We start from the raw sequence: 24,850 nt of genomic DNA, 5'->3' as shown, positions 1-24,850 counted from the left end.
CTGTTTGATATCTAATTTCCAGTGAGTGGGAATGGCAAATATAATTTCTGCTATATTTTTAGAACTCCCTTTGTTTTTGTCTTCTGAAGCACCTCCCTACCTGACTGCCTTTGTTGCTCACGCAGGCCAGCACAGGTAGCGTGTAGTGGAGGTTGTTGCTGTGGGTATGTCCCTTCCTCATGGCATGTCCCCTGCTTGGTGCTGGTGGTTTCACTTAGCTAGCAGTGGTTGGATTTAGAAGCAGTACTGGTAAAACTTGACACCATTTGTGTGGCATTTCTTCAGCAGCTGCTTAAGGGAGTCTGTAAGATAACTTCTGCAGGATCTAGGAGTGCATGTTCCCCGTTCTCCTTACCTTTGTGTTAAGGGCTGTGGGGGAGACAGCAGTATTCTTCACTTGTTCCCTCCCCATCTTACTCCAACAGGTCGCTGTGCTCCCATGAAGAGCATCTCCAGCAGCCTCAAGGAGACCATGAACCCCCATGACATTGTCCAAGATGCAATCCACAACTTCTCCCCAGCTTACCAGCAGTACACTCAGCAGTCAACGCTGGAGCATGGCCCCCCCTGGCGCAATGGCAGCCACATTATCTCGCGCTCCCACAGCTGCTCGGGTGCCCGTGACAACGAGAAGACCCTCTTGCTGAGCTCTGACGATGAATTCTAGGAGAGGAAACTGCCAGCAGAGGCTGTCATTTTCCTTCTTATCTTGTTTTTTTCTATTTTTTTTTTTTTTTTTAATTTATTGAAGCGGAAACTCAGAAGTCGTATCACTTCCTAGAGAGTGCAGATTGCAGAAATGGGCGCTTCCCGTTAGCTTTTGTGGGTACAGACACAATGAGAAGTGTGGAGGTGAGGGAACGGCCTGGACTCCATTCTTGAGCCCATTCCTTACAGGAATTAACTGAAGTGAAGTTCCAGGGTTTGGGGCTCTGGCTTGCCACACCTGCCTAGTATGGTGTGGAGTAGGACTGACCAGAGCCTGGAGTTGTAGCCAAAAATGTTTTGTTTTTTTCCAATTGGACAACCTGACTGCTCTGTATTCCTTTTCCTGAATGGCTGATGTAGGCAGTTTTGTTCCCCAGCTCCTTGGTACTAACTTCTCTGTGATCCTTGGGAAACGGGATTAGGATGCAGTGATTCCTGAGGACCAGACTGGGGATTGGTCTCTCTATAGCCACTGACTTGGACACTTAGTCAGGTACATCTTCCCCACCCTCCTAAGCACCTGATTGTGCAGTCCTGTACTTGAGTGAGCAAGGGGGAAAAGGACAGGATTTCCTTCCTGTTCCTCCTCTCCCAGGATCTCCCCTGCTCCCTATCAAAGCTGGTGCTTGCTGAAGCTCAGGAGGAATGGAATTAATTACTGTTTCAAGGGCAGGGTTTTCTAATCACCAGCTATCCCAGCTTCCCATCTCCCCTGTGACCCTTCTCACTGGAGGGTCTCTTTTACTAACAGGACTGAAGACTGGCTGTGATAGGTGGTTGAAAATTTGTAGAGCTCTGCCCTTTCCACTCCTCTTTGGGAAAGGAAAATATGTAAACACTAGAACATTTTTTATTCTTGTTTACTGTCCCCCAGCAACATAGCTGCCCCTCTTAAAGGTGTGGATTGCAACAGGTAGCTGCCAGAGCAGGTCCAGGTCTCTCACAGGTCACTCTCCCCATGCTCATCATCACTGACTTTCCCTCTGAACTGCACAAGTTTTGCCCTTAGGCTGGAGTATTCAGGAAGGGACATTACTCACTTCTTTTGCTTTTTATCACTATAGCTGTTACAGGCCAAACTGGAGCAGACTTGAAATCTAACATGACCTGCCTGGCTAAAATTGTCCTTAGTTTCACAGGCAGCAGTTGCTGCTGCTACTGCTGCTGCACATTATCATAGGCCCTGCAGCAACTGCAGTGCTATCAAGGATGAATCCAGCATCTGTGGGAGTGGGAAAATGAATCTTTTGTTGGGTTTGGGATTGCCCCCTAGGTATTTACTGGAGCTGAAATGAAAATGATCCCTCTGTACATCTCTCCAGGAAATGCCTCTTGCTTGCTTGCTTAAAATTGGTGAGGGGAGGATGTGGGAGCCACTCAAGTGCCATAGGTCAGGTGCCCCTACCCCCAAGCAAGAAGCAAAATGGAGAGGTTGGAGGAAGCTGCTGTGTTCTGCTTGGCTGTAGTTTCTCTGTTCCTCTCCTGCTTGATGCCTCCCCTGCCATCAGCAGACCTGCACATTTTCAAATTGCCCCTCAATACTCACTGGGAGAACTGGTGTCTGGCTTACTGCCTGAGGTTTAGCTTCTCTCTTGCATCCTAACCTACATGCTTGCACAGCCACTTTCTCAGAAGTGACTGTGAGACAAGAGCTCCTCATTTCCTCAGTGCCCCTTCCAGAAGTGTGGGCTCAGGAGCAGAGGAGAGGCAGGTTTGCTTTCTATTGTGAGGGTAAGATAGGGGAAGGCTTAGGAACGTTGTCTCCTTCCATACTTCCTTTCTAGGGAGATGATGAAGCAGGTGGGAGCAATGGGCCTGACCCTTGAGGGAGCTGGAGACAGGTTCAGTGGATCCAGCAGCTTCTCTGCCGCTGGAATTCCCCATTTGCACACATCTGGTGATGCTGTGCAGTTTCTTAATGCTTTCCAAAATTTGCTTAAATGGAAATGCAATTGCTATCTGCCAGGCTTTGTGTGGGCTTGGTATAAAACCTCTCCTCATGTCATAAACCATCTGGAAGGCAGGGCTTAAGATGGAAAGGGCTGTCCTTCCATGGCTTTGATAATAGTCCTTCAGCAGGAGGTATGTATCTTAAACTTTCCCTCTCAGGGAAGTGGGGCATGGGACATGATCCCTTCCTCCCTTTCCTTGAATTTGCAGGCCTTGATAACGTCCCAGTGTCACTTAGCTGGTGGCTGTCCCCAGCCTTTTTTGCTCTGGGTGGCCAAGATCTGAAATCTCTGGGCTTGCCCCATGGAGCTTGAAGATAATACAGGCTTGGGGAAGCATTTTTTAAGAATTATTTTTAAATGTATGCTGCATATATATGCTGTGCAGAGGATCTGGATATTCTCAAAGCTTCCTGTATGTAGTGGTTAAAGTATAAATAACCCTTTTGCACTAGCTGCCTTTGGAAAAGCCTGATGAAGAACTAGCACCCAAACAACAGCCAGCTGCCATGCATTATAATTTTATATATAATATATGTATTTTTAACACTACACAAAATTGTCTCTGAGCTTCCTGCTCTCCCTCACAACAGGTAACTCTCAGAGCAAGGACTGGCTCTGAAGCTGCTCTGGCTTGGAGAAACAAATACAAGACCCAGAGCTTGAGACCAAGGAGGCCAAGGCATCCCTGGTCTTGCAGGTCTGCTTGCAGTAACCCAGGGCCCCAACAATGTTGGTTCCAGGAGGAGGCCCTTGGAGCTGCTCTCCCTCACCTGCTTCCCCTTTCCTTCCTTCCTTTTTGTTTACCATGTAACATACCCATGGGATTTGTTTATTATTTTTCCATATAGAGTAGTTCTTTGTATATAAACAACTGAAAAAAAATGTATGATAAATAAGACAGAGTCACCTAGTTTTGTACCTATTGTGTTTAACTGATGTGAGCTCAGCAACAAGCCGCTCTCTCTATTTTGGTCTTTGTGACGTTATACTCTGCAGAAATGAGCAAATATGATGACAAATAAAAATATAGAGATAATATAGATTGTACTTAAGCTGCCTCCGCGTGGTGCTGTCTGGGTGATTCCTCTGAACTGATTTTGAGGTTTTGCTTGTTGCACAGGGGCTGAGGCTTAGTGGGTCCATTGGTCTGGTCCTCCTAGGCCTCAAGAGGAAAGCTGCCTGTGTGCACAGGAGCTAACAGAGAAGGAGCGTTGCAGCAGCATGAGGCTGCAAGATCACTGATAGGAGGAGCAAAACCCATTTGCCAGAAGCCTGGAGTAGAAACAAGTCCTGATCTTGAGCACTCACTTCACATAAATGTAAAATCCTGTGAGTGCTGCAAGCTGCCAGGAGGCTGGGACCTGAGTGTCAGGGAACACGCTCATCACTTCTACCTTGGCTCCAAGGAAGAATGTTTTTTCCCCATGGGTTTCACCTCCAGGTAAGACATTTGCCAGGCTTCCTTCTCCTTCTGCCACCCATAGATGAAAGCTCTGTTTCCCTCCTCGCTGTTCCTGAGTCAGGCAGTGAGGTCACTCAGCAGGGAAATTTTTGGGTAGAGCTGCCCTAGTTGCACCTGCCTCTCCTTCTGCACTGTTCCAAGGTCAGCCTGGAGGGAAATTTTCTAGCAAAAAAGCATTATCTTTCCTAGAAAAAGCTGAACCAGCACAGCTGAACTCCTGAAAGCAAGTCCTTTGGGGTGGGGGTGATGTTCAGTATTGTTTGCTCATCGAGCCCTTTTCTTCCAGAGACTGTGAATCTGTGCTAGTTCTAAAAAGTCAAGAGCTGTCCTCTATCCAATCTTTTTTTGACACTTTCTTGAACATGTCTTGCAGCAAAGCTAGAGGGAGCTAGAAAGCCTGGTCTCAGAGATACAGGTCTGTCCCAAAGTTCAAATGACCAAACACACCCTCACTGTGGAAAAAAACAAAAACAAACTTACTTTATTTGTAAAGTCTACAAAATACAGAGGAGTCGGGTAGGACACATACTGTAAGTCAGAAAATAAATATTTTTTTTTTTGCTCTATATAAGATAAAATGTGATTTGCATATATAAAATATAAAGTACGGCTCTGTACCAACATCCTGGCTGTGCCGAGAGGCGGAATGGCAAAGAGGACGTGAAAATAACTTATGTTCGTGCAATAAATAAACCCAAGAGGATTTAGGGTTGGGGATGAGAACCACAGTGCCCCCTCCATGGGTGGTGGGGGCTTCTCTCAGGGGAGGGATGGAGGCTGCAGCCGAGGGTGGCTGGCGTGGCAATGCCCAGGCAGGGGCAGAGAAAAGGGATGGGGAGGGGGGGGGGAGGGGGGAAAATCATCTACAGTGGTGGATACAAGAAGGTTCTTACCTCTTGTTACCTTCCCCATGCTGCCTGCATTTAGCAAACCCAACTCTTTAGCATTTCTGCCTGCTGAAGAGCCAGTTGTCTTACATGGGTGTCCAAGCTGGATGAAAACCAAAGGGAGGAGCCTACCTGTCTGCCAGGCAGCTCCCAGGAGCAGGGATGCTCTCCATCTCTGCTTCCCACCTCCTGCACCTCCACCCCTCTCTGTCTCTACAGCATCTCTGGTGCTTGGGGGTCCAGCAGCATCTGTTGTGGGGCTGTGCTTGGTGGGGCTGTACAAGCCAGCCTGTAATGAGCCAAACAGTGTTTATCTCTGCTCCAGCTGCCTCTGCTTCCTTCCTGCCAGTGCCTCTGTGTTTTGGAGACACCCAGTCAACTGGGCTGAGTGTCCCATAGGCAGGAAGAGGTGTGAAGGATGTGCTTGATGAAGATAAAATAGCACCACTGCTTCTCCTCCTTGCCTACAACAGCCTAGGCTGACCCTCTCACATTCCCCAGCTCTCTCCTGCCTGAGGGTCCCTTCTCCATCACCGTTACCTGTAGGCTCCTGGCAGCACCACAGGCTGCCACGGTGCTTTCCCATCTCACTACCCCTTGCCAGCCACTTTCTCTCCCCTTCTGACCTGCTGCCTTTCCTTACAATCTCCATAGGATCCAGACCTGCTGCCACCTCCCTGCTCCAGCCACGGTCCAAGTTGCAAGGTCAATACCAACTCACTCTCCATCTTATCCTTTCTACATCTATCCTCACTGTGAAACCTCTCTCCTGATTTCCCTTCCTGGCTTGTGCTCCTGGGATTGCCTGGCCAACAGTTAGCTCCACCATGTCCTATCCCCCAAAAATAGAAGCACCTGGTGCTTTCCTGCCAGCTTGGAGCCATGGGATGCCTTCCCACTGCTGCCTGCATGGGCTCACTCTCTCCTGTCTGCAACCCACAGGGTGCCGGGACAGGGGCCCTGCAGCAAGGGATGGGGCTGGTTCAGACAGAAGGGGGCTGTGGAGCTTCAGGAGCCACCAGTGGTGTCCTGTTCTCTGCCCCGGCATCCATGCTGCAGCAGCTCTCCTTCCACAAAGGAGCTGGAGACCGAGAGATGGGAGAAGGAATATTTCAGGCACAGATCCTGGTGGAAAGGAGGTCAGGGAGGGATGGGAGGGTTTTTTGGGGGAAAGGCACCCCGGGGGGCGCATGCCCAGCCGGGGGACAGAGGCCGACACTAGGAATAGGCAGCCTGGTTGGTGCTGGACTTGACGATGGTGATGACGCTAGCGGTGGCCACCTTGGTGGTCGGCCCATGGGTGGCCACGCTGCGGGCAAAGCCCTGCAGGGCCTCGTACTTGCCACGGAGGGTGTCGAGCTCCAGGCGCATGGCAGCGTTCTCCCGGGCCAGCTTGTCCACTTCCCACTCCAGCTCCATCTTCTGCTTCTGCAGCTCTTCCTTCTGGCAGACACGCTTCACCCGGCAGCTGGCGGCATAACCCCGGTTCTTCAGTGTCCGGCGGCGCTGCTTCAGCCTCGCCACCTCCTCCTTGGAGAGGCCCCGGAGGTGGTGGTTGAGCTCCCGCACTGACAGCCCCATCAGCTCCTCATCCGACAGCAGTGGAGTGTTCTCTCCCAGCTCCCGCTTCACCTGACAGAGAGAGGGGCTGTTATCCGAGACTCCTGAAACCAGACCTTTGTCCCCACCCAAACCTCAGGTCCCACTGGTGCTCACCTTCAGGGCCTTGCTGGAGAGCCCGTCCGCAGCCATCCTTGCCTCACACTGGCCCTGCTGAGCAGCCAGGAGAAAAGCTGGTTAGTGCCTACCAGTGCTCCTTGCCTTGGCAAAGAGGGCAGTGGCTCTGCCCATGTCCCCCCCAAACCGACCGTGTGACTCATCCCTATGCCTTTAAAAATGAACGTAGTACTAATTAGAATTAAGAGTAATAATTACTGGAAAAAAAAAAAAATAGTAAAAACGGGAGAAGGTTGGACCTCCCATCCCTTCTTCATTCCATCCCAAAGTGGCAGGGACGCGGTCTGCCCGAGGGACCCAGTCCGGCTGCCAGGAGGTCAAGGATTCCCCCCCCCGGAGGGCAAACCGGGAAGAGATCCGTCCGAAGCCGAAAAGAAAGTAAAAGCAGCAGCCGCCCCCCCGGGGTCCAACCGTGGCGAAGCCACCAAGTAGGTACCTCGTGGAGGTGCCACCCCCGACGGGCACCGCGTTTCCTGCGCACGGCTCAGGGGGCCGCAGGCTCCGGGGCGGAGGGGTCGGGGCCGCGCCCACGCGGCGTGGGCGGGCGGGCGAGAAGTGGCCTCTCCGTGATTCAGCAGCCCGGGGGGGAAAGCCACCCAAGCGGCGCCCGTCCACTAGCTGCTGGCCGGTCCAAGGCATAGGAGAGCGGGTGAGGGAGAGGTCGGGCAGCCCGGGACGCAGCCCAGTAGCCTCTCCCCACTCCGCGGAGCCCCTTCCCCATTAGCCGAACCCCTCGGAGGAACAAGGGGAGCCAGGAGCGCCCGGCAAAGACTCGAGAAAGGTGGAGCCGGGCCGGCTAGAAACTGATGCAATCCGCGCCAGGAAACCGGGGAAGCGTCTGCGGCTTCTTCCGAGCGGGGGCCGGGACTCAAGAGGGAAGCGCGGATGGCTCCCGGACACCTTCCCCCCCCACCTCCCATCCGCCCCGCCCTCACTCTCCCCGGTCCCGACGGCGGCAGATCGGCCTCCAGCCGGTGCCGGATCCCACCACCCTCTATTCCAAGGGCGCCCCAGTGGGGTCTCATCTCTCCCCTCCGCCCCGGTCCGTCCCTTACCGGGCGGCTGCGCTGGTCCCGCGGGGCCGCTGCCGGTCGGGCGGCGCCTCCAGCCCCGCTTCTCCGCGATTACTCACCCGCGGATTCTTTTCATTCATAAAAACACAGTCATGCGGTGACGTCACCCTCCGCCCCTCCCCTCGCCGCCGCCGCCGCGAAGGGCGGGCCCTGCTCTCTTAAAGGGGCCGCTGCCCCCCTTGCACGGCTGACACCCCCGCCTCGCACGCTACCAGAGCCACAAGCGCACCGGAGGACGAATGAATCCGCTCCCCCGAAACCGCCGGGTTTTTTTTTCCCAAATTTCGGGGTGACCAACGCCCCAGGAGCAGCCCAGCCCCACCCCTCGCCCGCCCCTCATAAAGATGGCGCCCCCCGCCTCTCCTCCGCGATGCCGCAGGGACTGACGCAGCGGCGCTGACCGCGCTATCCCCGCCCCTCCCCGGGATCGCCGTCGCTGATTGGCCCGTCCCGTGGGGGGCGGTGCGGTGATTGGCTGGCGGCGAGGCGGGCCGAGCGTGGGGGACGCTGGGGGCCCGTCGTGCTCCGCGGACTTCGCCGCACCCCGTGTCCCGGGCCCGGCCCTGCCAGTCCGTGGGTCCGCCCCCTGACCCGGTCTCGGCCCGTGGGGCCTCGGGTCCGCCCCTCTGCCCCATTGGACCCACTTCTGCCTCCCTCGGCGGCGGGCGGAACCTCCCAGGAGTGGCCGTGGAGGCGGGTGTTTCCCGCTCTGGCCTGTGAGAGGGAGGTCGGGCGCTGAGGAGAAGCGGGTGCTCTTCCCGGAAACGCCGGGAAGGAAACCGCTGCTGGGATTTTTTTCCGGGCGGCTTGTCACCCAGGCGGCTCTCGGTTCTTCTTTCTTGACTGGGTCGCTGAGTTAAGGGCCGGGCAGCGCCTGTGAGTGGGTTTCCCTTAGGACTCGGGGGGAAAAGCCCCCTGAGGCTCCAGAAAGATGCAGTTCTTTGGCCGGCTGGTGGATACTTTCAACAGCGTCACCCAAATCTTCACAAACCCTTACCGGGTGAAAGAGGTGTCGGCTGCAGAGTACTCTGCTCAGACCTGCCTGAGGGAGGAAGGCAGGGTGGCCCTGTATAAGAACAGACACGGTCACTCGTGGGATTGCGTGCTGGTGAATCTCCAGAGCCCACAGGTTGCTTTCCGGTAAGTGACAGATCTTGAGAAGTGCCTCAAGCATGCAGCTAAAGACCCGAAATCTCCCATGTCAGGACTGTGGTGTGTTGGGAGCATGTTTGATCATTAGGTGGGCTCATGATGAGTGGGAGGCCCATGTGTGTGCTGGTGTCATCAAAACAACTTATGAGAACAGGGCAGTACTGAGTACAAACACTGAAAAAGGGCAACTGTGAAATAGGTGCTCTGGTCAGAACATCCACAGGTACATGCACTTCCACTCCTACCCATTGCTGTTTCAGCACCTGGAGCACAGGATACTTCAGCCCAAAAGTTGATGTTCCTCAGGTAGAGGAGATGGTATCTACTAATGAAGTAGCCTCCCTTCTTCTCTTGGAACAGATCCAACACCAGAGGAGGAGTAGGGAAGTTGTCGGCTCTAATGTTTGGAGAACAGTCCCTTCTCTCAGAAGCATGGAATGGAGGTTGTTACTCTGAGCAGCACTAGCACTGTGTTTGCCTTTCCTCCAGGCTCTTCCAGCTTGACAATGAAGCAGAAGCCCTGGCATGGTTTGAAGAGTATGCCAAGCACCTGCGCCCGTTCTACGAGAGCTCGCCCCAGCCCTTGTCCCTGGAGGATCTTCAGCAGCTCAGTGACTGCTTCCGCAGCCACCCCTCCTGGTCCTCGGCACACTTTGCGGTGGAGTTCGGCCGTCGTGAGAACTTCCGGCACAACCAAATTCTGAGGCAAGGGGTGGCAGGGGTCTCTGGTGGGCCTGGTGCCGGGAAAGGAGCTGAGGAGGGTGGGATAGGCCGGATTAAGGTGTCCTGGCTTGATGAACCAAAGCAATGGAGTCTGCTTCTTGGAGGAAATTTAGCTCCTGTGGTTACTGCGGAGGTCAAGTTTAAAAGTGCTGTCCTTAGTGTGTCCTGCCTGAATGACAGATGAGGGAGCAAAGGGGGCCCAATGGTCACTGTGTGAGCTTACTGGCAGGCTTTTGACCCGCTGCTGTGGGCAGTGTTACAGCCTGGAGCTCTGGTGTTTGAGCCAAAGGATTGGAGTGTTCTGCTAGAGGTGCTACTTAGGTTCTTAAACAGGCCTTGTGGAACTGCTTTTCAAAGGAGGTTGTGGCTTACCTTGTCCACCACAAGAGAGGAGGTCCAGAAGGGCTGTCTTTCTGTGGGAACACTTTTTGGCCATGAGCCCTTGCTCTCTTTCCATAGGGAAGCTCACTGAGGATAGAGGAGACCTGTGAGGAGTTAGGGAACCATGGGACTAATTGGTAGCCCCTCTGCCAGGTTGGTGACTGTAACCTGTCTCCTGCCTTCCTTTGGGCAGCGGGAGCTGCTCCCGAGTGGGGTGCAGAGGAGGGACCAAAGTGTCAGGAAGAGGGTCTATGGCAGGGCTGCTTGGTTGCCCTTTCCTGGGCATCTTCCCTGGCTTTTTGCACCAGCTTGGCCTGTTGCAGACATGGAAGGTCTTCCTTGTCCTGACGTTGGCTCTTCTCCTGCAGCTGTGTGAACAACACGGACAGCGAGGACGGCTGCACCCCACTGCACCTGGCGTGCCGCAAGGGAGACATGGAATGCCTGCTGGAGCTGTTGGAATGCCACGCACGGGTGGACATCACTGACAGGAAGGGGGAGACCGTTTTCCACTACGCTGTGCGAGGGAACAACCCCCAGATTATTGAGGTGGGAGCCATTTCGTAGAATCATAGAATGGTTTGGGTTGGAAAGGGTCTTATAGATATCTAGTTCCAGCCCCCCCCTGCCACGGGCAGAGACACCTCCCACTGGACCAGGGTGTTCCAAGCCCCATCCAACCTGGCCTTGAATACTTCCAGGGAGGGGGAAGCCACAACCTCTTCTAGGCAGCCTGTGGCAGTGTCTCACCATCCTCAAATTAAAGAATTTGTTTCAAAGGTGGGGGGCCAGGAGTGGGACTAGAATGGGTCCTCTCTGCGCTGTGAGGTGGGAGTCAGAAAAATAGCTGCAGACAGGGGAGGAGAAAGTTCCCTCTGCTGCAGCATATTGAATTAATCGTCAAGGCTGATTTCAGCCTCTTTTTTTTATTCCTTTACTGGTGGTGTTTCCCTTCAGCACACTCCAGATTGCACCCTGCAGTGGAACAAGGTTATTAAACAAGTTTCCTCAGGAATTATATTTCATTGCTTTTTGCATCAGGCCTTTGTCCTGCATTTCCTTAGGCCCTTGGCTGTCCCTTCTTCATCTCCTCTGAGCAGGGTATTTGGTTCTGGGCTGAGTTCTCTGTGCTCCTGTGGGGGAGGATATGTTTAAGCTGCTGTGGGGCAGCGCGTGTTGCCCACAAACTGAAGGACATTTTGTACCTGCCCTGAGCTCTCCTGAGCTGCAGAAGCTGTTGTTTGAACTGAGTGGCCTTGCAGTGGGGACAGTGAGCAAAGCTTTGAGTCAGAGATAGTCAGAAGCCAGAGGCATTCTCGATTGCTGAGGAGTGCTGGGCAGAGTGACAGAGTTCATAAGGGTGTAGGTGCCTTCCATGTGGGTTCCTCAGGTCTATCAGCTGCCCAGCACTCAGTGTTAGACTGGCTCTGCCCTATGTCTGCACCCCTTGGGTTTGCCCAATAGATGTTGTGACAGCTCTCCCTCTGCCTGCCAGACTGTGCTGGGATTTCCTAATGGAAATTAATTCCTGATGGGGGAGGGATGACAATCTATCTGGGCTTGCCATGCTGTGGAGCAGGATGTTAAAATGATAGCCTCTTCCTTTATTTCTCTGGTGGCAGCAACTTGACTTGTTGTTACAGAAATAGTTCCAGGTCTGATCTTTATTTCTTTTCTCTCTTGATTACTTGCTAAACCAGAGAACAGAAATTCTAAGTTCCCTCTTCTCTTGTGTGCACCAGGGCTTTGGGGTTTTCCCAGTACAGCAGTAGGGTATTTTTGCGTAACAAACCAGTCAGCAGGTAATGGGTCAAAAATTTATGAGGGAAATGGGAGAATCCCTTCAAACTTTTCCCCATGTGTCTATCTTAAACAGAATCCTGTTTGTATATAAAAGCAATGGTGGAGGGGCAGAGGACGATGAGCTCCTGCCTGCTTACGGGCCATGGTAGCTGGTGGGGCCAGAGCAGGAGAGAAAACTACTGGTTTCAGTTGTTGCTGTCATTCAGTTGGGCTGAACTTGGCAGTAAGACTTGGCTGTGCTGTGTTCAAGGTGATGCAAGCCATTTTTGGCTGTAGGGTGTCTCAGAAGCACCCAGAGGAAGAGGGCACAGAGAGCAGAGATAATCCCTTTAGGGAAAGGAAATGAGGAGTGCTTCCATTGCTACTGTGTTGGAAGCAGGGGTGGGGAGGGCAGTCTGCAGCATCACGAAGATGCTCCAGAGTCTGTCCTTTGAGCTCGGGAAGAGAGAAGTGCTCTTCCATGTCTGTCTTTTTATTTATCTACTGTCTCCTCTTCCCAGCTCCTGGGTAGTGCCCCGACTTCTGTCTTGGACCACCTGAGCCATGAAGGGCTGACAGCTCTGCATCTTGCTTGCCAGCTGGGCAAAGAGGACATGGTTCGGTCGCTGCTGAAATGTCGTGCCAGCTGCAGCATTCCGGGGACGCTGGGCTACCCCATCCACACAGCACTGAAGTTCTCCCAGAAGGGGTAAGGAACCACTTGGGCTGCTAGAGCAGGGCTCTTCCTCCAGCCTGGGGACCTGTCTGCTTGCTTAGGGTTGTCCAAAGCTTGACACCTTTCAGGGCAGTGCACAGTGGGAAGGTGTCCTGTGCTGTCCTCTGCTGCATCACTGAGTGGGCTAAAGAACAGAGAAGTGCTGGTGTGGAAAAGAAAGACCTTCAGGAAAATAGCTTTTTCCTGATTTTTTATATATATATATATGTACATATATATATATGTAATTTAGTATCAGGCATCAGGAGAAAGACACAGATTAAAAAAGAAAATCTTTGTGAATTAATTTTTCTCAGAATGAGCTGTGAGAAGATGATTTTCTGATGCTTAAATAGTGTTGCTAATTGCTGTACCTCTTTCTTTGAGTGCTCTGATTCTAATATGCTTTCATTTCAAAACCGAGTTATTCCCGTTTCCCATGGGACAAAGGTACTCTTGACTCTTAATTACACACTCTGGAAATGAATCAAAAGAGATGCAACGTTTACTCCCTGGTTTTTTTGTTTGATTTTTTTTTCTCCCTGGATAAATGTGATTCTCTTTTTATGTGCTTTATAATACTTCATTTTCATAGTGTGTCCAAACCCTACTCTCAAGTCAATACTAGCAACTGCTGGCTCATTTTCCCAGCATTTTGAGAAGCACTTCCCAGCATTAGACACAAGCAAAAAACTTGCTTAGGTCCTTTACTTTGCAGTGGGGCTTGATCTCTTGTACGTGGTTTATTTGGTGGGGCTTTGGAGTGGAGGGGATGTGTTTGTTTCACCTCTCTACCTGCCCACACTTTCTGGGCACTAATTACTATTAGTCTGCTTACAATGGGTGTGATTTTTCACTCACAGGGAAGTACAGAGATGCCTAATTTCAGCAGGTATTTAACTATTTCAGTTTTATCCCCACACTTCCATAGAGGGAGAGGGACAAGAGAAGACTTTCCTTTTGGGTCTTGAATGTTTCCAGAAATGCAGTATTTTCCTGTGTTGGAGAAGTACCCAGCTTCACCAGTCATGAACCAGGCTCCAGAACTTGGAACTGGGAATGGATTCCCCTGCTTCCTCTGAAATCTGTGCTGTTTGTATGCTTCCTGTTGCACCCTCCCTTTCTTAAAACAGGCAAACAGTACTGGAGCTGAGGAACTCGCAGGTGTTGCAGAGAGCCTGGTGCTGCTGAAGGCTTCCCTGAAAGGGAAGTGGAGGTCTGGGGTCAAGGTGGCAGCCACTCATCCCCCTCACCTCATTGTCTTTGCCAGGTGTGCCCAGGCCATCCTTGAAGTGGATGCCAGCCAGGTTTGCTCCAGGGACCCACGCTATGAAGCCACTCCACTCCACTGGGCAAAGAAGGCAGAGGTAAGTGGAGCTTACCCATGGTGAGGGCCTGTGCTGCCACCCAGCACTTGGTTAATTCCTCCTGCTGCTGACCTCTCCTGAGCACGTGCCAAGCCCTGGGGGTGTCAGAACTCAGGCAGCAGCCTCATCTTTGTTTCTCTTTGCCCTGGGTGTGGGGGACAGAGCAGTGGAGCCTTGCAGTGCAACCAGCTGGTGGGCTTATCCCTACTATGTCACCCTTGGCTGTGACACCGCCAACTTGTCCCTTTTCCCGTTTTGTTGGGGAAATGGCAGCAGTGTCCCTGTTACCCCTGGGGGGAGCTCTCTTCTCAGACTGATGCCTTGAAAACTGCAGGGCGAGTGTGTGGGAGGCCCAGGGTGGTGGCACGTGGGTTATGATCCATCTTCTGCCAGACATGGACAGATCAGGGGTGTGATATGCCATGCTGGACTGCCTGGATGGTGCTCATTGCAAGCAGAGGACCCTCCTATGGCAGAAGTGTTTTCCCTCCTGCAGTGTCACATCCTTCTTAGTAATGTCCCATGAAAATTTCTGAGTAAATCTGCTTGGCTTATAAAGAGATCAAAATGCAAACTTTTTCCCTCCAATCTGCAAGGATTCGAGCACAAGTTCTATGAGGAATGTCTGAGGGAGCTGTGGTTGTTTAGACTGGAGAAGAGGAGGCTCAGGAGAGACCTCATCACTCTCTAAAACTCCCTGAAAGGAGGGTGTAGCCAGGGGGGGTTGGTCTCTTCTCCCGGGCAGATATCAGTAAGAGAAGAGGGCATGGACTTAAGCTCTGATAGAGGAGGTTTGGCTTGGATATTAGGAAGAAATTCTTTATAGAGCGGGTGATCAGGCACTGGAATGGGCTGCCCAGGGAGATGGTGGATTCTCTGTCCCTGGAGGTTTTTAAGGAGAGACTGGATGTGGCACTCAGTGCCATGGTCTGGTAACCACAGCAGTAGTGGATCAAGGGTTGGACTTGATGATCTCGGAGATCCTTTCCAACCCATCTGATTCTGTGATTCTAACTTAAGTAGGGACTGTTTTTTCTCTATTGCTCTCAGCCGGTTGCTACACTTGCGCGTAAGCCCCAAAACATCCAGAAGCTCTAGACAGATTGTGAAACCACCAAGAAATTTTCCTAAAAAACTCCATCTCCAGTGCTTGGAACAATGCATCTACCAGCCAGCCATGTCCAGGCTAAGGGTCCTGCCTCTTCCCCTGCTTTGCTTGCCATGAGACCTGAAACATTTGAGCGCTGGGGCAGCTGTCCTCACATTTGCTTTCTCTCCACAACCTGTCACAACCTGTCATGTGCATGCTTGGTCACAGATGACACGGCTGCTGCTGGAGTATGGCTCTGAGGTGAATCTGAGCAGCCGGACAGCTGACATGGCTCTCCACATTGCTGTCCAGAGGGAACGCTTTGACTGTGCCATGGTCCTGCTGACACATGGGGCCCACACCAATGCCAAAGGTCAGGATGGCAACACACCACTGCACCTGGCCATGAAGGTGAGTGTCCTGCAGAGGCTGTTGGAAAGAAGAGAGAGGATTTTCTTGAAGGGCTGAGGCAGGGGAAGACTCTTGAAGTTCTAACTGTTGCGTTTCAAAGGGTGATCCCTTGTGGGTGCTTTGGCTAATCAAAAGAGGAGGGAGGGGGTGAGAGAAGATGTAGCCAAGGGGAGTGTGGCTTTTGACTGAGCTTTCTCTTGTTCCCTAGCATGACAACCTGGATATGATCAAAGCGATTATTGTGTTTGGAGGAGATGTTGAAATCCCCAATGATTTTGGGGAGACACCAGGGCTGTTGGCAGCCAGGAGCAGCAAAGGTGAGGGAGCCTTGCAGGGTGAACCCAGCGTCCTGTTTCCCCTTGGTGGCAAAACAGTGCCTTGGGGAGAGGTGGAAACATGCCAAACATGGGTGATGCTTCTCCAGCGTGCTTTCCCAGCTTTTAGTCACAGCTTAGACACTTCCTGAGCTAGCAGCATAGGCTTGGCATTAAATAACCCTTGATGAATTTCTCTTCTGAGAGATGGAGATGCAAGAGGAAAAGCCAGCACACGCTCCCCTTCTTCCAAGCCACACTGTCAGGCACTGGAGGCTCACAGCAGGATGATGCAGTGATGCTGAACCTCCCAGGTGTAAGCAAACACGGGTGGTTCTTCAGTGGCAAGAAGCGTGTGGCACACACCCTTGAAGCTGCACAGCTTTGGGTGACCCTACTGCAACCAAGTCCTGGTGCTCGGGGAGAAATAACCTGGGACGTGCTTTCCCCTTCCCTGGGACATCCCAGAGGTTTTGTGAGGGTTGCTGTGAATTTGGCAGAGGGGGACGGATTCCCCTGATTCTGATCTGTGACTCCCCCTTCGTCACCTAAGGTGCAAACCGGAAAGTGCTCTTAGACCTGCTGCAAACTGTAGGGACCGAACGTTGCCACCCACCCAACCCTGACTCCCCAAGCCTGGCACCATCTGCCGCCTCCTCCTTCCTGGAAGGCCAACCTTCCCCACGGAGCAGCTTCAACAGCTTAGGTAAAGCCTTCCCTGGCCCTCCCTCACTTTCCTTCCTTCACGGTGCTGTCTTGGATCTTTTCTTCAGTTGGTCTTTGCTCTGAGGACTGTCTCCTAGCTCTCGGTTTCTGGTGACTCCATCCTTATTCGGCTGTTGCAGGCTCCTGTCTCTTATATCTGCTTTTCCTCTGTGTGTGCTCTAAATTCTTGTACTCTTTTAACTTTTGTTTTCTAGACCTGGCAGTGCAGCTCTGTAGAAAGGAAAGGGCAGACTGGTTCCCTCACTCCTCTGAAAGAGGTGTAGGGCCTTAGTTGCCTGCATGTTCATTATCCACTGGGTTATGTACAGAAGGGATGGTACTTGCTGGTCTTGCCTTGAGGTCCTTCCAGTGTCGTGCTGGGCACAAATAAATGAAAAGTCTTTTTCATTCAGATCCTGGAGGCCAGCAGCTGGGAGGGGGAAAGGATGAAACCCAAGGATAAGTGACCCTCGTCCCAGGGTTTATGTTAAGCATAGGGAAAGCCTACCTTAGGACAGATGATTGTGTCATAGCTTGTGCTCTGTACTGATCAGACTGTGTGAATAAACCCATGAGTCTGTTCTAGGTGGTGGGCTTCCCTCCTCTGGGGACCTCCAGAGCACAGACAGTGAAGGGTTATGGAGTGAGCAATGGATGGGCTGGCTTGGAGGGAGGCTCTGACCCTTTTGAGATGGGAATGCAGGCAGATGACAATTGCTTGTGGTCCACTTCCCCTCTCAGGTTGGTGGTTTCCTTTGCAAAAGCCCTCCTGTGGGGCTAGAGGACAACTCTCCCCCAGGCTCTGGAGTGCATCTGTGTAGCCACAAGTCTCTCTGGCTGGTGACACCAGGATTTCTTCTCACCATGGCTTTGTGAAGATGACCCTTGCCCTTGAAGAAACTCCTCACCACATTCGTTGTTATCTACAGCTGTCTTCTGGCCTGGCCACTGGCAGGAGTATTTAACTTCTCTTCTCCTCTTCTTCCTTTTGGTTCTGCAGGCTGGCTTTTCACCTTGTCTGGATTGGTGCCTAACACCCAAAGTGGCCTGGGTGTGCATCAGCTGAGGGGTAGTGACAAGCCAACCTGTCACCACAGCTCTCCTGCCTAGGTTAACTCACAGAAGTAGATTTAGGTTTTATGTTAAGGCTTGCAGTAAACTGCATAGTGGGCTTGCTGCTGGGCTCTGCCTTCTCTCTCACCTGCTGTGCTCATCATCTGCCTCTTCAAGTCCTTCCTCTTTGCTAGTGCATCTCCAGCTGCCTGCTTTAAAGGACTGGGTTTCCCCTCTTTGGTGTGGAGTTTGTCTGGGGGAGGGGTACCTGGTGGCTGTGGGTAGGATGGCCTGTGCCTCCTGCAGGTAGCTGTGTTCAATTGGGAAGGGAGTTCCTAATCAAATGTTCTCCGTGTGATTGTAGTGAAAATTATTTTCTGCAGGGATGGGATGTTTGGGTATCTTGACTGAGCTTTCTGGGGGCATAGAGAAATCAGGAAAAATAATGGAAGTTTTTGTAATGATTAAGTATAGTTTGGTTGACTAATAATACCTCTGAGGCATGTATCAGAGTGTTCAGGTAGCAAAGTGGTCTCTTCATTTTTTACCCGTTTGCATGTTCATGGCCCTCCTAGGGTACCAGGACCTTCTGTATGTTTCCTCAACGCTTGGACAGCTGCTGAAGGCACCAGATGTTGTGGACTCACCCAGTGAAGGCAGAAGAAAGTAAGTGAGGAACAGCTTCTGTCCAGGCTTCCGTGCCACTTGAAGGTGAAAGCCATGTGTGTGAAATCTGCCACCCATGACTGTGGGTGTGGCATCCTCAGAGCTGACATTTAGCCTCTCTTGATGTTCAATTTTTGCCAGACTCCCCCTTTGCACCCTGTTGCCATAAATCTCTGTTCCCATGAATGGCCACGGGCTGGTCATGGCCAGTGGAGCTCAAGCCAGCAGGTGTAATCCCTGCTCTGTCCCTCCCCTCTGCCACCTGGGCACCAAACGCTCTTTTTGGTTTTGGGGTTTCCCCATCTCCATGCTCTGCCCTGATGCTCACCCAAGATGCTTTGCCAGGCTGTGTCCTGACATGGCAGTGCCTGCACCTCACCCTCCAAGGACCAGTGAGGGGGTTGGCACCCAAGTGCTGCTAGCAGGAACTTAGGGCTGTCTGATTTTTATTTGTGAGACCATCTCCATTCCTGTACAGTGAAGGGACACGGATGTGGTTTTGGCTTGTAAATGTCTCTAGCGTAGAGGCCAGAGGTGGCTAAAAGAGCAAGTGGTGTGGCACCAGCTCTGGTGAGGCTTATTTGTCCCTGTCCAGTCTGAAATGCATATGAGGAAGCACTGCTGGATTTATTTATTTATTCACCAGTTACACTGGGCTGCCCAGGGAAGTAGTGATTTCTCCATCCCTGGAGATATCTAAAAAGAGACTGGATGTGGCACTCAGTGCCATGGGCTGGTAACTGCAGCAGTAGTGGATCAAGGGTTGGACTTGATGATCTCTGAGGTCCCTTCCAACCCAGCCAATTCTATGATTCTATGGTTCTATGATTCTTGTTCATCACCTAAAATCCCACCCCTAGGGCTGCCTTCTCATGCAGCGTTCTGTGATTTGTAAGCTCTCCCACAGCTCCCAGTCATCTGTGTCTCTCTCTTTCCAGTCACGACCACCTCCTGTGCCTGGATGGAGGGGGCATCCGGGGCCTGGTGCTCATCCAGCTCCTCCTGGCTATCGAAAAGGCTGCGGGCCGTCCCATTCGTGAGATTTTTGACTGGGTGGCAGGAACCAGCACTGGGGGGATCTTGGCCTTGGCTATCGTACACGGTGAGGACAGTGCAAATAATGGGCCCCTTCTCACTCCTGTGGTCTCGAGCGCTCTCCTCTGTGGGGAGCAGATGCAGGGTGGGACCTGCCTCTGAGTCCTGACTGAAATTCGTTGGCCCTGCCAAAGGAGGGAAGGGATGTTTGTTAGTGAAGGAAAGCCTAGACCTGGTTTTGTTCTTGATTCTCACATCAGCTTTCTGGGTTTTGGGAAGCACATGGTGGCAGAGTGCAACGTTCTGTTCTTCCTACCCTCTCCACAAGGGTTTCACAAGGTGATTGGTGTTATCTGGTAGTGGGAAACGACTCTCTGAGCTTGCCCATCCTGTTTAGTCCTTCCCAGACATGCTGCTGAGGTCTGAGCAGGTGACAGGCAGCTTGAGCAGGGGATGAGATTAGGAGCAATGCCTCCCATCTCCTGCTGGTCCTGGAAAGTCCCAGCTCTGATGCACTGTTTGTTCTGCCTGCCCTTCCTCCCACCCCTTGCTCCTGCTGACGCTGTTGCCCGTCTCAGGGAAGTCCATGGACTACATGCGCTGCCTGTACTTCCGCATGAAGGACATGGTGTTCCGGGGGTCTCGGCCCTACGAGTCGGAGCCCCTGGATGAGTTCTTGAAGAAAGAATTTGGGGAAAACACCAAAATGACAGATGTCCAAAAGCCCAAGTAAGTCTTGCCTGGGGCTGCGCTGGTTTATGCTCTCCTGGGTGTGCTCTAGACCCCTCTCAGCAGAGATGCTCAGCTTCTTCTTAGAGCAGATCTGAAGAAGTGTGATGTGCAGACTGTTGAAGCCATAAGTGCACATTTTTTTCCCCATTTTACTCTTACTCTTTTCATGTCCTCTCTCCCAGGGTTATGGTGACAGGGACATTGTGTGACCGACAGCCAGCTGAGCTCCACCTTTTCCGGAATTACCCCGTACCAGAGACAAAGTCCTCCACTGAATACAAGACAACTGCATCTTTCAAACCACTCACTCAGCCAGAAGGTAAATGCTGGCATGCAGCAGTCCAGCTGCTGGGCAGGGGAAGGATCATCCCTCAGAGACAGAAGATTTCCTGTTCTTCTTCCCATTGCTTTGAAAACTGGAGTGGCTCAGCAACGGCTCATCCCCGGTCTTGAACTGTAGCTTGGTCTTAGTGATGGCTCTCTTTTCTCCCCTGTCCTCTCTTGTGTGGTTTTTCTTGTGCCAGGTATAGAGGCTGGTTAGTGAGGTTCGTGGGGAAAGGGTCTACCAGAGAGTCCTGTGTACTATCAGTACCTTTCCGTGGGCTCTCAGGAGCAGATAAGCACAGAAAAGCTGTGTAATGGAAGCATGAAGTCCCCTCCAACTTGCTTTTCGTTTGTCTAGCAAACATAAGCTGTTCACCATCAAAATAACAGCAGTGAAACTGTTAGAGAGTGGATTTAACCTCAGATATGTAGAAAATGGTGAGAACCTCTTTTAAAGCCCCTCCAAAATAATCTTTTGCTTCCACACAGCAGCCCTACCGCTGGGACAACCAGGCACAGCTATCTAGGGCAGGTTCTTCTGGGGTCACAAGCCTTCCAGTGAAGGAGAGGGGTGCTTCTTGCTCACGGGGAAGTTGCTGCAAGATGCTTTGTGCTTTCTCTCCCTCCAGACCAACTCGTGTGGCGTGCTGCCCGCTGCAGCGGTGCAGCTCCCACTTATTTCCGTCCGATAGGACGCTTTCTGGATGGGGGGCTGTTAGCCAACAACCCGACCCTCGATGCCATGGCTGAGATCCACGAGTACAACAAGACCCTGATCAAGAAGGTGAGGGAAATCCTGGCCCTGACTGGTAGCCGAGGCTTTATTGGCTTCGCTGAGCCTCCCCTGAAGGGGAAGAGGGTTTGGGAATGGTTGCCTCTCTAGTGGATAAACAAGTTAGCAGTTGCAGCACCCTAGAAGGGAGGGTATGGAGGGGTTTAGTGGCTGGGGGGGCTTTTTGGGAATAGTGGCTGAGTGGTAAAATACCTCTTCTGACAAGTGTGAGATGAGGAGGGAGATGTCCCTCATGGGGCTGTCCTTGCTACTTTGAGCAAGGATGATTCAGCTGATGGCTGTGTGTGGCCCTTGATGCAGCTCTGCGGGGCTTTTTTCTGACCCAAAAATAAATGCAGAAGACAATGGTGGGGTGCTCTGCAAGGGTGAAGGATGAATGCTTCCTGTGGTGTGGCAAATTCCTCGGAAAGATGACTAACTACTGGCAGCTACTGCTCCTGTAGCTGAAAGGGGAGGTGTGTTGCCAAAATGACTGAAAGAGTTGGACTGTTTCACAGTCATGTCCTAAGACTCATCTTTGGGGTGATCTCATGGATTTGGGTGCACCAGGGGTGTAAGGGACAGAACAGTGCAGTGCAATTGTTGAAGTCACTTGGATTATACCTCTCACCAGACAGTTCTAAAAGGGGATGACAGGGAGAGAAAAAGCTCCCGAGCCATTTGCTTTGATTTTCAGAGCTCCTCCAGGACTTTAGAGAAAGAGATGCTACACCTTAATTGTTGATCCTTGCAAAGAAATTTTTTATTTGTTTGCAGGGTCAGAGCCAAAATGTAAGAAAACTGGGGTTGGTGGTCTCACTGGGGACAGGGAAGCCTCCCCAGGTCCCGGTGAGCTCCGTGGATGTTTTCCGTCCCTCCAACCCTTGGGAGCTGGCGAAGACCGTCTTTGGGGCCAGGGAACTTGGCAAGATGGTGGTGGATTGTGTGAGTACTGGGAGGAAGGGGCTGGGGGAAGGTCCCGGGGGCTGCTTGCAGGGAGGGAGCAAAGGTTTCCAGACATCAGCTTCTTCCTTTTTTGAAAAAAATTGTGTTTCCTTGTAGCTGCTTTGACCTTGCCCACTTTGAGGAATGGATGTAGGGGGTAACCTAAGAATTGTGGGAGCTCAGTGAGTCTGAAGCTCTGTCTGCCTGTTCAGGGTTCCACATGCCAGCTGCAGGAACTAAGGAGCTAAGGTGTGGGGAAGCTGGATGGTGGTCAGTCACCTCTAGGAATACTTGCAGGCACAAGTTCATGAAACTCAGCACCTTTCCAGGGAGCATTGATTATCATCTGAGCAACCTGGACCGAAAGAAAAAAAAAATCACACCTCATAAAACAGCTATTAATTTTTCATTTGTTATTCCCCATTAGAGAAACTAGCAAATGCTAGGAAAGCGAGAGTATCACTAACAAAAAGCAGTAATTAAAAGCTGTGGTTAGGGGTGTGTAATAGGCACACGTTCTTGGATGCTTCAGGAAGAAGCTCATTAAATGTTCTTCATGAAAACACTCCAAATGAATGAAAGCCAGAAAGATCAGAACCAAAGTAATATAATATTAATTCTGTTGCTTTATCTCCTCTTGGCTTCCAAAGCCAGGAACTACCTGGAGGTGTCACTCTGCTCCTCCCATCTATTATTTTGGGGCTCCCAAAACAGCTCAGAACGGCTGCAGTAGTCACAGGCTCTCCTGGTACTGGGCTTGGACAGAAATGGATAGAGATGTAAGCCCAAGGAGGCTGCAATTCAGATCATCCTGGAGTTTCTTTAAGGAATCCACTCAGTGCTATGACAGATGATGAACCTGTAGGGTGTAATTCCATGCATCCCAAGGATCCAAGAGCACCGTTCTTACGTTAACAAAAAAACACAAACAGAAAGCCACCCCCCTCCTTCCTCTTGCTGGTGAGGGTTGCCTTCCAGGACGCTCTTGCTTCTGGTTTTCCCTTTCCCTCTGCAGCTTGTGCAGGAAGGGAGAGCAGTGTGTCAGTCAGTCTCTAGCTGTGTGCCTGTCTCTCCTGCAGTGCACTGACGCAGACGGCCCAGCTGTGGATCGTGCCAGGGCCTGGTGCGAGATGACGGATGTCCCGTACTTCCGGTAGGAGCTTCCTTTCCACTCCCCCTCGCAGACCTATTTTTAGCCCTCTCACTTCAGACCTGGCTGTGGCATGCGTCATCCTAAATCGTGTCCCTTCCAGAAGCATTTTTGCCCAGACCTGCCCCCCCCCCCCCCACCTCCTGCCCTTTCTCCTCATGCCTCAGTGGCAGATCAGAGGATGCTATGGCCCACTCGGCACCAAGCACACCTTGTCTGGGGTCAGATAGAGGGGTCTCTGACAGGGTCCTTAGGGAATGTGCATCCTGCCCTGTTCCACCACACACAGCATGTTTCAAGGCTCATGCCTGAGGTGGTGCAGCTGCGCAGCTGAGCCTTAGCCTTGAGCATGGTTGTGCCTTGAAGGAGGTGGAAGGCCTCTGCTCTCCAAGCATCCTAAATGAGGGGAAGTGAATGCCCAGGATGGCAGGAGCCACTTCACTCAAGTCTTGTGCTTGGCACACTTGCTGCCTAATTGTGCTCATGTCTGTGGTGATGCTGTCTTGTATGCAGGCTGAGCCCTCAGCTGCACACAGAGGTGATGTTGGACGAGGTGAATGACACCGTGCTGGTAAACGCTCTCTGGGACACCCAGCTTTACATCTACCAGCAGCAGGAGCAGTTCAAGCAGCTGGTGCAACATCTCTGCCGGTGACTGACCCAGGAGGCTCCTGCTCAGGAGACCCCTGGCAAGGAGCAGCAGACACTAAGATGGCCTGAATTTGCCCTCAAAACAAGCTACTGAGGTGGGAGAGGGACTACTACTAATAATAATAATAACAAGGAACTAGTGACATTTACTGACAACACTGCACACACCCATGTATTCCGGTACACACCCATGTATTCCCAGATAGCTGTGAAATGTTGACCGTTCTCTTTGTACTGTGGACCCATCTCTGCTGCTGTGCTCGGTTTTATTGCCCTGCTCTCTGACCTTACAGCCCTTCCCACAAGCCCAAGTCTCCACCATTTCTCTTGAGCTGTAGCAACTGGAGTCTGTCTCCTGCCTATGCAGCTGACAAAGCACCTTCCCACATCACTGAATGGGCCCAATAAAGCTTCAGTGATTATTTGGCCCACTGGGGCCAAGGTGGTTCGGAATGTATTGCCTGGTTTGAATAGGAGCAGAAACACTGCAACTTTTCACAGTAAATGTAATGCAGAATACTGTGACTGAGCATGAGCATGGGGAGGAGGGGGAACCTCTCCTGAGCCAATTGTCTTCTGTAGCACTTTCCCCTTTCCTCTCTGAGGTGGGCTGAGAACACAGGTACTGACTGTGCCCAGGGTGGCACTCAAGGCTGAGGTGTGAAATCCTGTCTTGCCTCACAGCAAGCTCAAGATAAGGGACAACAGCCTTGGTTTGGTAGAGAGATCATTTCTCTTTACTCTTGCTGTGGCGATCAGTTCCCATGAAAAAGCTGACACTGTTACAATTTAGATTTACTTACTTTACTGTTAGAATGCTACACTACTTAGTGTTTCTGAAGGAAATTTTCGTATTTATAAATAATTTATGTATCTATTGGAGGTGTTACGAGGCGTAACCTGAAAAACTGAATTCTCAGTTGTTTGCTTTTGACTGGAAGGACTGCCTTTGTGAACAGTGCTTCTATGTAAAACTAACATGACCTGAAATAAAGAGAGGTTTTCATTTGGTTCCACTGTGATGCAGTCCATGGTTGTCTTGTCTCTTTCTCTGTCCCAAAGG

At 51.8% G+C, this 24,850-nt stretch overlaps 3 protein-coding genes across 9 annotated transcripts in view; 2 read left to right on the top strand and 1 right to left on the bottom strand.

The window, feature by feature from the left end:
- The window catches only part of TMEM184B (transmembrane protein 184B), a 33,989-nt gene extending 30,282 nt beyond the window's left edge, over nt 1-3,707 (top strand). For all 5 annotated transcript variants that reach the window (XM_071730788.1, XM_071730776.1, XM_071730780.1 and 2 more), the window contains one exon: nt 426-3,707. In XM_071730788.1, the coding sequence (XP_071586889.1) occupies nt 426-667 (242 nt within the window). In that variant the 3' untranslated portion in view covers nt 668-3,707. The remainder of the gene's footprint in view (nt 1-425) is intronic.
- Nucleotides 3,708-4,571: 864 nt separating this feature from the next.
- On the bottom strand, nt 4,572-8,178 carry MAFF (MAF bZIP transcription factor F). 2 transcript variants are annotated; one of them, XM_071730839.1, is made up of 3 exons: nt 7,802-8,178; nt 6,726-6,782; nt 4,572-6,641 (listed from the first exon to the last, which is right to left on the bottom strand). In XM_071730839.1, the coding sequence occupies exons 2-3, from the start codon at nt 6,759-6,761 to the stop codon at nt 6,228-6,230; spliced, it is 450 nt and encodes a 149-aa protein (XP_071586940.1). In that variant the 5' UTR covers nt 6,762-6,782; nt 7,802-8,178; the 3' UTR covers nt 4,572-6,227. The 2 variants fall into 2 exon arrangements, with proteins under 2 accessions (XP_071586940.1, XP_071586930.1); XM_071730829.1 differs by having other exon boundaries at nt 7,879-8,131.
- Nucleotides 8,179-8,319: 141 nt separating this feature from the next.
- Nucleotides 8,320-24,806, top strand: PLA2G6 (phospholipase A2 group VI). 2 transcript variants are annotated; one of them, XM_071730736.1, is made up of 16 exons: nt 8,334-8,959; nt 9,461-9,676; nt 10,444-10,624; nt 12,379-12,566; nt 13,843-13,939; nt 15,258-15,440; nt 15,649-15,757; nt 16,308-16,460; nt 18,088-18,178; nt 19,117-19,280; nt 19,792-19,942; nt 20,128-20,264; nt 20,899-21,053; nt 21,819-21,986; nt 23,066-23,139; nt 23,650-24,806. In XM_071730736.1, the coding sequence occupies exons 1-16, from the start codon at nt 8,751-8,753 to the stop codon at nt 23,789-23,791; spliced, it is 2,418 nt and encodes an 805-aa protein (XP_071586837.1). In that variant the 5' UTR covers nt 8,334-8,750; the 3' UTR covers nt 23,792-24,806. The 2 variants fall into 2 exon arrangements, with proteins under 2 accessions (XP_071586842.1, XP_071586837.1); XM_071730741.1 differs by lacking the exon at nt 16,308-16,460 and having other exon boundaries at nt 8,320-8,959.
- The last annotated feature ends 44 nt before the right edge of the window (nt 24,807-24,850 follow it).

The sequence above is a fragment of the Heliangelus exortis genome, chromosome 1, assembly GCF_036169615.1.
Source record: "Heliangelus exortis chromosome 1, bHelExo1.hap1, whole genome shotgun sequence".
Taxonomy (NCBI): domain Eukaryota; kingdom Metazoa; phylum Chordata; class Aves; order Apodiformes; family Trochilidae; genus Heliangelus; species Heliangelus exortis.
This window is presented reverse-complemented; position numbering and strand designations above follow the sequence as displayed.

Coding starts and splice junctions, on each gene's coding strand:
- MAFF (XM_071730829.1), bottom strand. CDS start 7,899: ATGAATGAAAAGAATCCGCGG. Junction 6,783..7,878: donor TGAATGAAAAGAATCCGCGG/GTGAGTAATCGC, acceptor CTGGCTGCTCAG/CAGGGCCAGTGTGAGGCAAG. Junction 6,642..6,725: donor TCTCCAGCAAGGCCCTGAAG/GTGAGCACCAGT, acceptor TCTCTCTGTCAG/GTGAAGCGGGAGCTGGGAGA.
- PLA2G6 (XM_071730736.1), top strand. CDS start 8,751: ATGCAGTTCTTTGGCCGGCTGGTGGATACTTTCAACAGCGTCACCCAA. Junction 15,441..15,648: donor CACTGCACCTGGCCATGAAG/GTGAGTGTCCTG, acceptor CTTGTTCCCTAG/CATGACAACCTGGATATGAT. Junction 21,054..21,818: donor ACAAGACCCTGATCAAGAAG/GTGAGGGAAATC, acceptor ATTTGTTTGCAG/GGTCAGAGCCAAAATGTAAG.